The 14294-nt window shown below is 64.5% G+C and overlaps 1 protein-coding gene across 6 annotated transcripts; it reads right to left on the bottom strand.

Moving 5' to 3' along the window:
- Positions 1–880: 880 nt before the first annotated feature.
- On the bottom strand, positions 881–13828 carry GET4 (guided entry of tail-anchored proteins factor 4). 6 transcript variants are annotated; one of them, XM_070414235.1, is made up of 10 exons: positions 13557–13568; positions 12078–12255; positions 6945–7023; positions 6698–6779; positions 6204–6353; positions 4561–4699; positions 3051–3191; positions 2455–2530; positions 2293–2365; positions 881–1575 (listed from the first exon to the last, which is right to left on the bottom strand). In XM_070414235.1, the coding sequence occupies exons 2-10, from the start codon at positions 12206–12208 to the stop codon at positions 1490–1492; spliced, it is 957 nt and encodes a 318-aa protein (XP_070270336.1). In that variant the 5' UTR covers positions 12209–12255; positions 13557–13568; the 3' UTR covers positions 881–1489. The 6 variants fall into 6 exon arrangements, with proteins under 6 accessions (XP_070270336.1, XP_070270335.1, XP_070270337.1 ...); XM_070414234.1 differs by lacking the exon at positions 12078–12255 and having other exon boundaries at positions 13557–13828; XM_070414236.1 differs by lacking the exons at positions 12078–12255; positions 13557–13568 and adding an exon at positions 13126–13258.
- Between the last annotated feature and the right edge of the window lie 466 nt (positions 13829–14294).

Here is a 14294-nt window from a genome sequence, read left to right as displayed (position 1 = left end):
GAGGTGCAAGTGTCTGTGAGCTTGTGCGCGTGCGCGTGCGTGCGTGCCCAGGAGACCAACAACCTAACATGCTAACAAGGAATCGGAGGACAGCGTTAGGCCTGGGGGACGGTGGGAAACCTGCCCACACAGGGCTGGTGGGCGGGGCCATCCGTCTTGGCCCTTGGTTGAGGGCTGTGGGCAGAGGGGTCAAGTGCAGGCCCCGTGCAAACAGCCGTCCTGGTCTCAGCCCCTGCGCTGACCGAGAGCCGCCCGCTGGGCCCCTGGTGGACACACAGGGCACACGCAGCCCAGAACATGTTCCCTGAAAGTGACTGCACCCTTCCCAGCCGCCTGCCCTGGCCCTGGGGTCACTGCAGGCCCCAGGCCAAGTGGTCAGGACAGACAGCTGTGCGCACGGGACTCAGAGGGGGCCCTGGGACCGAGGGAGAGGAGAGCAGACCCCATGGGGGGTGCGTGGCCTGTTGTGCGCAGCTGCCCAGCTGGCTTTCAGCTTGTCTAGCATCAGGCCTGAGCGCAGTCGCACAGGCTTGCATTCTGCTCTAAGTGTCCCCAAACCTACCCCGTTGGGTGCAATGCATGGTTTCAAAGCTGGTGGGACTGGGGGAATCGTTGTGGGTTCTGACCACCCCACCTTCCCCATGGCCCCCCAACACCCTCCCTAGAGAACCCTTGGGCAGCTGGTAGGGGGCTCCAACCTCAGGGCCCCAGTCAGCGCCAACTGCCCCCCAGCCACTCACAGAAGGTGTGACCTTAACCTGTTGGCAGGTTTGTTTTCTCCAAACTTAAAGGAGACTCCCACAGGGGTCACAGCGCCCCGCCCGCCTGGGCTCATAGCACCCCGCCCCCAGCTCCCCCAGAAAGGACGAGTACAGCAAAGCCCAGTAGAAAGAATTTATTTAAATTCAACAATGAACACAAACCTCCCTTTTATTCCATTTTTACAGCAAATAGAGTGGTCTAGTCCGCTCCTTCATGCATGATCACTGAGTAATAATCTACAACTCTGACTTTAATTGTGGAAAAATAAAGTGTGTCCCGCTGTCACCCCGGGAACATCTGTAGAGCTGAGAGGGCGGGCTGCTCGCGTGGGCCGGGGCACTTGGGTAAGACCGAGGCCGCCGGGGAAGGAGTCGTCACCAGGAAATAAATATTGCGTCTCGAGGCGGCGGCCGGCAGCTCCGGCGTCTGCGATGCCGCCGTGCAGGCGCGGCTCCGGGATTTGGCACAGGCGTCCACTGGGGCGGCCGATGGCAGCCCCCCGACCCGGTGCCTGTGTCGACCCGGCACCCAAAGCAAACCCGAAACAAAGACGGAGAGGCGGTGGCACGCAAGCCTGTGCTTTATTGTGGGTCAATCGGAGGCCGCGCCACCAGCCCCGTGCCCGCCGCCAGGGCACCAGCGGCCGCCAGAACCACCGCGGCCGGGAGCCGGCCAGGCCCTCGGAACCCGCCGCCAGGCAGGGCGCCGCTGGGTGCAGGTCGGGGCGTCAGTCGAGCTCGATGGGGCTGCTGTCGTCCTGGCTGTCCTCGCCCTCCTGCTCCGAGGAGCCCATGAGGCTGCTCAGAAGGTTGCCTGCAAGCAAGCGCCCCATCAGAGGCCCTGGCCCCCCATCCCCACCGTCCACGCCCCCCGACGACACTCCCCATTCAGGAAGGTCACGTGGCTGAACGGACAGACACGATGGCCAAGGGGCCCGGGAAAAGGTGCTGACCGTCCGAACCACCAGGGACACGCAGGGCGACAGCACAGAGGCCTCCCATCCGGCTCCCTGCACCCGCGCGCGGGGAGGCCTCAGACACGTGCGCCCACGTCACGGGGCCGAGGGCGGGAGCCGGCCCGTGTCCCGCGAGGGAGACACGCGCATGGGACACACGGCGATTAGCCCGAAAGGAAGCCCGCCGCCTGCACCTCCCGGGCCCTGCGAACGAGCGAGCGGGACAGGACACGCCGGACAGGACACGCCGAGCACCGAGCGCGGTGCCGGGAGGGGGCGGGCCCAGGTGCGGGGCGCACAGCGCGCTCAGAGGCGGTGAGAATGGCGGCTGCGCTCCGTGTCCTTCACCCAATAAACAGCAGAGACCCGGCTCCTCCCCGGGGCCTCCTTCCTCCTTCCGCGGTGAGTCAGGGGGCAACGGGCCAGCCGCGGGGGCGGGGCGGGGGCGGGACCGAAAGGCAGACAGGGAGGCAGCCGGCCCCCCACCGACCCCGCGGCCCCGCCCCACGGACCACCCTGCAGCCCCGCCCTCCGCGGGCCCCGCCCCCAAAGCCCAGCCCGCGGCCCCCCCTTACCGAGCAAGCCCCCGTAGGAAGACGTCTGCTTGGGCGGCACCCCGAAGAAGAGCTGTCCTATCCGGTCGAGGTACTGACGGAGCAAAGACACGCGTGAGGGAGGCCGTGGCCCCGCCGCCCCAGGGGAGGCCCCGCCCCGATCCCGCCGCCCGCGGGCCTCACCTCGTTGTACATGGGGTCCCGCCGCAGCGACGGCTGGTACTGCTCACACAGCACCGTGAACACGGTCAGCTTCCCCCTGAAACCGGACGGCAGGGCCTCCGCTCTGGTCTCCAGACACCAGGGGGGACAGGAAGGCCCCCTCCCTCCCCTGCGCAGACGCCTACACACTCACAGCCCCACACCCACTCCCCGACTCACTCACACACACACCCATACCCCTGCACACGCTCACACATCTATGCACTCACTCACACCCTCACACACACACACCCATACCCCTGCACACGCTCACACATCTATGCACTCACTCACACCCTCACACACACACACCCATACCCCTGCACACGCTCACACATCTATGCACTCACACCCTCACACACACACACTCACACATCTATGCACTCACTCACACCCACACCTACACACGCCCACATACCCCTGCACACGCTCACACATCTATGCACTCACACACACGCTCACACATCTATGCACACTCACACCCACACCTACCCACATACCCCTGCACACGCTCACACATCTATGCACTCACACCCTCACACACACGCTCCCACACCTGTGCACACTCGCTCACTCACCCATCCAGGGCCAGCAGCAGGAACCAGATGAAGTTGAGCAGCGGCTGCACGAACGGAGGGCCATCCTCGATGGACGGGTGCTTCTGGGTGTACGTCGTGAACACCACGGACGCACTGCTTTTGTTTTTTAAACAGAGGAACCTGGAAACGAACGAGCACCTCCCGTCACGGGAACAGGCCTGTCGCCCACGGGGGGCTGTGGGCCCTCTCCCAGGCCGTGGCCCCCACGGCACAGAGGACTCACACTCCCGAGCCTGCTGAGCCCTGTGCTCAGCAGCCGCCCCGTGAGCAGCCTGGGCTTTAGGCTTCACAGCTGAAGGGAGTAAGCGTGTGGGAGGCGACAGGGTGGGGGTGAGTTTGTCCGCACACCTGTCGGCCCCTGGGGCCAATGGTCTGAGGGCCCAGGAGGACGTCTCTGTGGCGGCCCAAAGTGCATGGGGCGGGGTCACATTTTTTAAGGCACAAAGGGGGCTCCATGAGAAGGGGCTCGAGACCCTCTACACCAGTGGTTCTCAACCTTCCTCACGCCGCGACACTTTAATACAGTTCCTCATGTTGTGGTGACCCCCAATTTCATTGTTACACATTGAACATTAAAGCATAGTGATTCATCACAAAAACAATATGTAATTATATATGTGTTTTCCAATGGTCTTAGGCGGCCCCTGTGAAAGGGTCGTTCGACCCCCAAGGGGTCGCGACCCACAGGTTGAGAACCGCTGCTCTACGCAGAGCCACGCCCAGTCCAGAGGTGCCTGCGCAGAGGCCACGAGCCAGGCAGTGAGTGGGATGGAGAAACCTCCCCACTGCCGGCCGGGAATGGGGGCCTGACGTGCGGCAGGACCTTCGATCACCCCGGCCCAGCGCCTGGCCACACGCAGGCGTTTATGGGAGGGATGACATGTCACCCACGGAAGGCAGAGCGCCTGGAGCCGGGCGGCCCTGCTGACGGTGGGTCCGGCCCCATGTGGCCGAGCGGGACCCTGCACCTCTCTCTTCGATGCAGAACATCTGGAGAGGCCAGCACAGCCTCTGAAAAAGCCTCTGAAAGCAGGTTCACATCACAAGACGCGACTTACAACCTGCTAATCACACGTCCTGCAAAAAACAGCTGCCTGACACCAAAAAAATCAAAAGCATAAGAGACCATGGGGGAGGGGACAAGACAAAAAACAAAGCAAAAAACCAATGGTAACATAAGAACCTTCTATATTATAAAAACCCAGTGGCCCTAACACCATAACAACCAAAGACCCGCGCGGGTGGGCGGGACTGTGAGCGAGGGAGGTGCTGGTGGGTGGGCGGGGTCACGCGATTTTGTGCGCGGGACTTCTAGTGTTCGTATAAAATACAAGACCTACTTCTCACTGCTCAACTGGAATGTTACAGAAGCCCCAGACTGGGACGGCTCCTGAGAGCTGGGAGGGGCGCGGTCTGTGCAGGGCCCAGTGGGGGTGTCATGTGATTCCAGGGCCCGTGGGAGCAGGGCTGACGGCGTGCGGACACCTACTGCAGGACGGCCTGGGCCACGAACATGTCCACCTCGCTGCGGAAGCCGCGGGACGTGGAGTACTCCACCAGCATGTTGGCGCAGCCCTCCCCGTCGGCCGAGTGCAGGAAGTGGTACCGGGACTCGCAGTAGTTCTGCTCTGCAAAGGGAGAGGCTGTCACTGCGAGGCACACAGGCCGGAGGGGATTCAGAGCATCCACGGGCAGAATCAGGAAGTCCCTGAGCCCCAGGCCTGGGACGGACCCTGTGCAGCGATGGCCACATGGTCTGTCAGCCCAGGCTCTGCAGGTGGCCCTCAGCCCAGCCTCCGACAGCTGTGGGGACTGAGGGAGGGGCCCCTGCTGGACTGTGCCTGTCTCCCCGTGGTCTGAGCAGGACATACGAGGCCTGTGTCCTGGTTTCAAGCCATTACTACTACACACACGTGCCCATAGCTCTCAGCCCAGGGCTGCGTCTGCGCCGTGCACACTACTTCGCAGCCACAGAGGCAGGGGCGGCCGGCGGCCTGGCATTGCCTCGGGGGGCCCACAGACATAGGCAGGGAGATGGTGCCAAATAAATGCTGCTGGCAACACAGGTTTGATTGGGTGACTCCACCTGGCCCTGCAGACGGCCCATTCCCGAGGACAAGGTGGGAGCAGGGCCCGCCCGGGAGGGGCTGGCAGGACGGGCGAGGGCTCCTGACACTACAGCAATGAGACCAGACAGGGCTCCGGGCAGAGGCTTGTGGGTGGAGACAGGCTGTGAGTGAGGACCGAGCACCCAGACAGGACCCGGGGGACAGGGACATCAGGCCGTGGTCCTGGACAGGAGGAACTGGCCACGAGCGCTGGGCACAGGCTGAGTCTGGAGAAGGAGGCGCCCACAGGGAGCGAGAGGCCGTGAGGAGGGAGCCTGCGGCCGTCTTAATCCACAGGCTCTGTGGCTTCTTCTCCGCCTGTTCCTTTCCGGCTGCAGCTGTCCAGTCCCACACACAGCCAGCAGGGCTGGTTCCCGGGCCTCCAAGGCTCACCCGCCCCCGTCAGCACAGCTGCCTCTGGCCTGCACCTCTGAGTTCCTGTCTTCACACACAGGATGGGCCCCTCCGCACCCACTCTGGGCGCCCGTGAGGACAGGAGCGCGTGCGTCCCCAGGTACGGGCTGGGCATGAGGGGTGAGTGAGGCGGGTACACCAACTGCACACGGCTCACAAGGCTGGGGCGCGCCCTCTGACCCCCGAGAGGAGCCGCACTCAGGCGGGTGCTTCCCGCCGGCCCCTCCCTGCGCCCGAGCAGACTGGAGCCAGGACACGCACTGGACACTGAGCAGAAGGCGGGCAGTGTGAGGAGAACAGCCCGTGCGGGTGGGGAGCGTGTCCCCGACAGGAGGCCTGTGGTGGGAGGCGGGTCTACAGGGACCTGGCAGGGGAGGAAGGGCCAGGCCCAGTGGCCACCTCCCAGGTCACTCCAGCCTCACGCCTCAGGGCTGCCCCTCAGCTAGATGGTGACCAAGGGGTGGCGGCCTGTGTGGTACGGCCTTAGCTCAGCGACAGGGAACCCCGGTCCTCGTTGGTCAGACGGGAGCTCATGACGACAGACAAGCAGAAGCCGCGGGCACGCAGGAGCCCCTGCCCTGCCCTCCCAGCCCACATGCACCAGACCTACCTCTCCACAGGGTGAGGGCCAGCAGCTGGTGCAGCCGGGGGTGGCCCAGCCGCCCGGAGCCCCCGCTGGACCACTTCAGGGCCCTGGACACGAAGGCCACTCGCTCCGGAGAGTTCGGGTCCATCAGACTAAATAGTTTAGCCAGATTTTCTGAAAACGAGAGAGAGACCCCTGTTCAGGGGCGGGCACCCCGACTCAGAGCCTACGGTGCCCCCAGGGTTATCAGACACAACACGACCACTTCCCAGGCAGCCGGCAGCCCCTGGTGGGTCCTGCTGGACTCCCCCTGCCGGCCCAGTGCTGCCAGAGCACACTGCCGTGCCCAGAGGAGCCCGCCCGGCGTGGGAGCACAGCTGGGGGGCAGAGGCTGCTGCAGGAGCCCCTGGGACAGCACAGTGGCCTCCTGTGTGGGTGCGTGTGCAGGGGCTGTGACGGGAGGCACCAGCCCTGAAACACACAGGAAAGGAACCTCGAGCGCCATGAGAAAGCCTCACCCAGCAGCTCATCGGCCACCTCCACGTCCGCCTTCTCCAGCGACTCCAAGACCAGCATGGACAGGTCCGCGGCACTGTTTTGCTACAAAACATGGAAACAGACAAGAATCACGTGGTTAGAGAGAGAGCTCTGTGTTGGGAGGACACAGCCCCGCAGCCCAGGTGACAGACGGCAGCCTGGGCTCGAGGCCCCCGGCCGACAGACCATGCCCGCCCCGCCCGGCCCCACCCCGTGGCCCCTGCTCACCTGGCCGTGGCTGAAGAAGAGCAGCGCCCCGGAGCACATGAGCTCGCGGGCCTCGGCGTGCTTGCTCTGCGACATGTACCTGCAGCGGAGCAGAGCCAGTCAGGGCCCCAGCAGCCCACAGGGGGGCGGGAGGCGGAGGCCAAGAGCACGGGGAGCGGATGAGGCGGGCAGGGCCCTCCCACAGAGCGGTTTCCTGAGGTCTCCCCACCCGGGTCCTGGTGCTCTGCCCTGCCTGGCTGCATGAAGCCCCTGTGGTCAGCGACGGGACCTCGGGACAGCAGACCGGGCGCCCTGCGGCCTCGTGCCTGGGCCATCAGCAGGGACTCAGGCCCAGGGTTGTCAGAAGGGACCAGCAAAAGGTGGGTGACACCCCCTCACCTATTAGGGCAGAACCAAAGGCCAGGACGGCACACAGGACGAGGGACGATGCCCACCGTGGCTGCGCCGGCGTTCTCAGCGTGCCCTCCCTTCCCACGGGAGGCACCGCCACCCCTGGTCCTGTGTGGGCGCCCCGCTCCGCACGCATGGTCACCAAGGACAGGACCGGGGCTGGCGGGGGAGGGGCAGACGGCTGGACGGGACAGGTCCGTCCGCACCAACAGTGTCCAGGGCAGTAGAGCAGCCTGAGGAGCGCAGGGGGCAGGTCGGCACGGAGCTGTGCGGGCGGCGCCCGGAGCACCTGGCTGCTAGGGGCCTTGGTGACCACAGGGGGAGCACAGCCAGGAACCTGCCTGTGGCCACACAGCCCTGGGTGCAGAGGCCAGGCCGCGGCTTCCCTTCCACCAGGGGGAGTGATGACAGGCTGTCCCCGTCACCACAGAGAAGGTCTGCCCTTCAGCAAGGCCCACAGCAGAGCCCAGAACACACCCGTCCCGCCAGCAGCAGGCCGGCGGCTCGGCCCGGGGACTTGCACGAGACCCTGCACCAGTGCAGGTGGTCGCACGGCCCGTTTCTGCCTCAGCACTGCTGACAGAGGTGAGCCCGTCACACACACACACACGTATGCACACACATGCACACGGACGGCCCGTTTCTGCCTCAGCACTGCTGACAAGAGGTGAGCCCGTCACACACACACATGCACACACACACGTATGCACACACACACTTGCACACACATGCACACGGACGGCCCGTTTCTGCCTCAGCACTGCTGACAGAGGTGAGCCCGTCACACACGCGCACATGTACACACACGTATGCACACACACATGGCCTGGTCCTCCAGACAGCACCCACAGCTCCACCTGCATGGACCCCAGGGCCAGCACACCAGCTGCCTCGGTTCCTCATGACACACGCTGGGCCCTTCCATCTCAGGGAGCAGAGGTAAGAAACATCTCAGGAACCCACACCAGCGAAAAACAAGCCCTAAGGCAGGGAGCCCCTGTTCCTGGGCAGTGGAGCCAGCTTTCCGGGTGGGGTGGGGTGGGGAGGATGGGAGCAGCAGGCTTCAAACCCTCCCCCCAGGCAGCGGCTCCCCTGACCACAGGGACCCCCACCCTGCCCGGGAGGTCCAGGCGCCCCGGTATCACCACACCTTGTGTACAGCGCCGTCTACTGGCAAACAGAAGAACTACCTGTGATCGCCCACCGGCTGAACGATAAAACCCAGCAGAGCCCCTGGAGACAGGTCGGTGATGGCGAACCTTTTGAGCTCGGCGTGTCAGCATTTCGAAAAGCCCTAACTTCACTCTGGTGCCGGGTCACATAGAGAAATGTTTTGATATTTGCAACCATAGTAAAACAAAGATTTATATTTTTGATATTAATTTTATATATTTAAATGCCATTTAACAAAGAAAAATCAACCAAAAAGGTGAGTTCGTGTGTCACCTCTGACACGCGTGTCACAGGTTCGCCATCACTGAGACAGGTGCTCACCACCTGCCACCAGTGAGAAACAGCCACGAAACACCACGAACAACGCGACAGGCCACACAGGAAACGAGAGTCTCCAGACCAGGTTCAAAGTCACACAGAGAATCCACAGCAGCCACCACGAAGCAACAAGACACGGACACGCGGGCAGTTCAGCGACGCAGAGCAGCTCAATGCACACAGTGAGCACCTGACCCCAGAGACGGACCCTATGAAGAGGGACAGACAGACAATCTGGACGGACGCCCCAACGAGAAGGCCGCCCAGGGCGACAGGACAGAGCCGGCCCCCCGGGAGAATCAGGGCTGGAGGACAGACAGACACTCTGGACGGACACCCCCAACGAGAAGGCCGCCCAGGGCGACGGGACAGAGCCGGCCCCCCGGGAGAATCAGGGCTGGAGGACAGACAGACAGACAGACAAGACTCCATGGGAGAGGGGAGCTCTCCATTCCATCCGGAAGGGAAAGGCAACCTGGGACAGTGGGTATGGGGGGGGGGGGCCCAGGATAGTCAAGGCAGGAAGTAACAAGACACATAGTAAAAACTGTCAAAAGTTAGTGACAAAACCGAGTTCTCAAGGCGGCGGGGGAGCCAGTCCCCAGAGGAAACCCTAGGTCCCAGGTTTCTGGCCGAGAGCAGCCGGGAGGGAGCGGAGGGAGCACTCAGCACAGAGAGAAGCACCAGCCAGACCACCCTCCAGAGGCATCACCAGACGCAGGGGAAACGGGCTCCAGGGCGAGCGGCAAGGCTTCTGCCAGAAGCCGAAGGTGACAGACGGACAGAACAGGGTGTTGGGCACTTAATCAGCATAAAAGTGAAAGGGAAAAGGGCATTAGAACGGCCACAGCTGGCGCTCCCTCCGAGCCGCCCGGCCTCCCCGCCCGCCCCAGGCCCCTTCGCATCGGCATCCTCGCTCCCGGCTCCAGGGCCCTTCCTTGGCCTCTGTAACTCGGTCCCTAAGCCCATTTCTTTTAGGAATTACTCTTTCTACCGCTATGATTCACCCCAGAAATGTCCTCTTACAGTTTAAAAAACTACGGCTGCTTCCATTTAGTCACGGAGAACAGCACAGAGAATGTGACAAAAATGCCTAGAAAGGGAGGAGGGGACGCACAAACCTGTCGGGCAGATGGAGATAAGCAGCTACCGACAGAACAGGGACGGCTTTATCGGAGACCAACCGCCAGAGCCGAGGCACGAAGCACGAAGCAGAGAGAACAGAATGACGCCAGAAAACCACCCCCGACCCGGCGACAGGGCTGCCAGAAAAGCAGGCAAGTCACCAGCCAGCACTGGTCCCGGAGGTGGACGGAGGGCTCGCGTCTCCAGGCTCAGAGCAGCCGATGGACCCAGAACTAGACCCACCCCAGCTCCAGAGACGACAGACGGGGGGAAGGGGACGCTGGCACCCAGCACGCGGTCGGGAGGAAGCAGGTGCCGCCATGCTTACGTCAGACAGAATCAATGTCAGGCCTAGAAAGGTAACAAGAGACAAAGATGGACATCTTACCCTGAGAAAGGGCGAGCCATCAACGAACAACACTCACTCTGTATGTGCCCGACGTAGGAGCCAGAGCACACGCGCAGCGAACAGTCGGACGAGCAGCACGCAGTGGGAGGCTCTCCTAACACCTCCCACACGTCCGAGCACCCACACAGGGAGGTCGAGGGGCGCTCCACCCAAAAGCACATGAAGGGACGGTCGACACCGCTGATGAGGAAATTCAAACCAACCCCCCAGGACCAGCTCCCACCTGTCAGAAAGGCGGCCGTCAAGACAAGAAAGAACAAGCCCGGCCGGGCGTGGAGCACAGCGCCTGCCCACGCTGGTGGGGTGTAAACTGGTGCGGCCACCGTGGAAAACAGCACCACGTTTCCTCAAAAATTTAAAAGCAGAGCGACCACATGACCCGGCCACCCCTCTTCCGGGTGTTTACCCAAAGGATATGGAAGCTTCAGTTCAAAGACACACGCACCCGTGCCCACTGCAGCGGGACCTGCAGCAGCCAAGACACGGAAGCTGCCCACGTGCCCATCGTGGGAGCTGGTGAAGCAGCCGGGGGCTGGCCTGGCCGGCGGCTCCTGGTTAGAGCGTCGTCCCCATACAGCAATGTTGAGGTTCAATCCCCGGTCAGGCCCATAAAGAGCCAACCAATCAGTGCATAAATAAGTGGAACAACAAATCCACGTCTCTCTCTAAATCAATATAAAGAAATGAACAAAAAGCTGTGATGCATACATACAATGGAGTATTACTCAGCAATAAGACGAGTGAAGTCTTAGCCTTTGTGACGACACAGATGGATGCGCCTGAAGCGATTATACTGACATCATTCAGACAGACAGACAGACAGACAGACCCCACGTGATTTCTCTCACATGTGGAATCCAAAAATGAAGGGAACGAAACGGAAACAAACTCGCAGATACAGAGAACTAGGGCCTGCTGCCCAGGAGGGGTGTGGGGGGAACTGGGCAGAGGAGACCAGGCTCGGTGGAGACCTCGCTATGGCGCTCACAGATGCCAAATGATAATGGTGCGCACCTGTTACCTCAACAAATGTAATTTAAAAAATCACCATGGCCCTGGCCAGTTTGGTTCAGCGGATAGAGCGTCAGCCTGCGGACTGAAGGGTCCGGGTTTGGTTCTGGTCAAGGGCACAGGCTCAGGTTGCGGGCTTGATCCCCAGTGGGGGGCGGGCGGGAGGCAGCCGATCCATGATTCCCTCTCAGCATTGATGTTTCTCTCTCTCTCTCCCTTCCTCTCTAAAAAAATCAATTAAAGAAAATCACTGAGTTAAATGAGACCAAGTCTCAGCTGACCCCGCCCCTGAGTTCCCTGTCCCCCAGAACACAGCCGCCAGCCTCAGCTGCTCTGCGGGGAAAGCTCAGGTTACCCAGGGGGTAGCAGAGAATGTGTATTTTAAGGCTTCCTTTAAAAAAATTTCTTCATTTGGTTTAAGAGGCAAAACAGGTCACAGGCCACAATCAACCATCAACGCCAACCCGGAAAGGCGCAGGGGCCGGGCCCTGACTGCAGGCCCCAGGGAGGAGGCCCTGGAGGCGGTGGTGCGGCCTCGGGCCACGGTCCCTTCCTGCCCCCGGAGCCACTTAAGTGACTTAGCAGATGCCTGACGCCCGGGACAGCTGCTGCCGCGGTGGGTGGGACGGAGCCAAGCACTGAGGCTCGGCCTCCAGGAGCCCGCGGCCATGCCCACTCCTGTGGACACAGCCCCACACGCTGCCCACCTGCCGGGCTGTCCGATCCCCCGCTCTCTGCTCCTCGAGCTGCGGGGGGTCATCCACCCGGTGGGTGCGGGGCAGCCAGGTGCAATCCACCTGCACAGGGGGTGCCACCCGCGTGGGAGAGGCAGGAACATGGTGAATCCACAGCGATCATGCTGGTGAGTCAGTGTCAGGTAGATCCCTGGGAAAGTGCAGAGGCCATGGCGCGGGAGCAGGGGAGCAACTGGAGGCATTGCTCCGGGGGGTGCGCTTCAGGGGAGTGCTTCTGGGGTTGGTGCTTCGGAGGTGCGCTTCAGGGGCGGTGCTCCAGGGGGTACGCTTCAGGGGAGTGCTTCGGGGGTGCGCTTCAGGGGCGGTGCTTCAGGGGGTGGTGCTTCGAGGGGGGTGCGCTTCAGGGGCGGTGCTCCAGGGGGTGTGCACGTGGACACTCACCCGCTGGCACCGATGTGAGTGTAAGTGTAACGTACATGTGCGAGTATCTGCAGGAAGGCGGCCTGAGCCTGAGCTGCGTCCCGGGGGCAGGGGCGCCTCCGGTGACCCCGGGGAAGCCAGGCTCCGGGCACAAGGTCAGGCGCGGGGCAGAGGCGGAGGCCAGGCCCGGTGGAGGCCGGGCGGGGAGGGCCTGCCTGCTCCCCCCAGCCCCCAGGCCCGTCGGGATGGACCCTGGACCCAGGGCTTCGCCGCCCCGAGGCCACGCTCGTCCCTCCCACAGCGGCCACTGCGCGGGTGCAAACACCGGACAGGTCCCCGCACAGCCCCGGGCGACCCCTGGACAGCAGTCCGCTCCGCCCTCCGCCACGCGGCCCGTGCACCGCGGGGCCTTTCCCTCTAACACGCACCGGCCAACGACAGCCGAGCGGAAAGGGCCTCCGGCTCCCGCGACCCCGGCCCCGCCCAGCAGCGACCGGCGACGGGCAGGTGGAGAAAGGCCCCCGGGTCGCCACTGGTGCCCGCCGGAAACCGCCAGGGTCGCCGAACGCGTGTCGCTCCGGAGCGTCGCACGCACATAAAGTCGCGGTGTCGGTCCCGGCCCACGCGCCGCGACACCCACCGCGACCCCGGCAGCCGCGGGGCCGAGCCCTGAGCCGCGGGGAGGAGGCACGTTTGCTTCGTCCACGCCACCCAGGGTCACCCCCGCACGGAGCCCGCGCCCCACGCGCCGCCCGGGCTCCCGCGGCCCAGGGTCACCCCCGCACGTGGGCGGCGCAGGTGCCACAGCCGCCGGGGCAGGCACGGCTGACCCGGCCCCGACACGGCGGAGGGCGGCGTTCCGAGTGGGCGGAGAGCCGTGCGACCTCGCGTGGGGGCTTCGCACCAACGGCGCTCGGGGTGGGGACCGGCCGCGGGGCGGGGCGGGGGTGCGGGCGGCGGGGGAGCCGGAGCCGGGCCCTCGCCCCGCCGCCCGTCCGACCGCGGCGACAGGCAGCGGCGCGGGCCAATGGGCGGCGGGGGCGGGGCGGGGCGCGGGCGGGACCGCGCTACCTGAAGAAGAGGGTCCGGTACATCTGGTGCGCCTCGTAGTACTCGCCCTTCTCCACGCTGGCGCGCAGCTTGCCCTCCACGCGCTGGACGCCGCCGCGGTTGCGGGCGCCGTTGCGGGCGCCCTCCTGCTCGGCCATCGCCGCCATCGGGCCGGCGCTCCGCGCAGGGCTGACGCTGTCGCAGGCGCGGTCGGCAGCGCCTCTCGGCTTCCGTCCCGGCGGCCGCCCGACGTCCTCTACGGTGGCCGCGAGGAGCCGCGCGGTCGGGGGCGGGCGCGCCGACGGGCGGCCACGTGACCGCGGGGGCCGCCGGGGCGAGGAGGTGACGCGGCGGAGGCGGAGCCCGAGAGGCCACGTGACCGCGCGGCGCGCTGACGTCACAATGGCGGCCGCCGGCGGGGGCGGGGCGCCGCGGCCGGAGCGTGGTCCCCGGGGCAGCGGCCGGTTCCGGGGTCGTGACGTGGGTCAAGGCTGGAAAAGGGGGGGTTTTAGCCGCGTCCGTGGCGGCGGGCGGTGCAGACCAGGGTCAGCCCGGCCGGGACCAGGCGCCCGAGGGCAGCCGCCTCCCGCCTCGCGCCCCGCGCCCGACGGCTCCTGACGGTCCCCGGCTGCGGCTGGTGCGTGTCGTGAGCCCACGCCCGTCCACGCCCCCGAGGTCGCACCTGCACAGCCTGCCGCCGACCTGGGAGCGGGGTGCGCGCGCCTGCGGAGGAGGGACGGTGCGGGCGCCCCTGTCGCC

Source organism: Myotis yumanensis, unplaced genomic scaffold, assembly GCF_028538775.1.
Source record: "Myotis yumanensis isolate MYYU_CA2020_CCGP unplaced genomic scaffold, mMyoYum1.0.hap1 SCAF_5, whole genome shotgun sequence".
Lineage (NCBI taxonomy): Eukaryota > Metazoa > Chordata > Mammalia > Chiroptera > Vespertilionidae > Myotis > Myotis yumanensis.
Note: the sequence above shows the minus strand (reverse complement) of the source record. Positions and strands in the feature narration are given on the sequence as shown.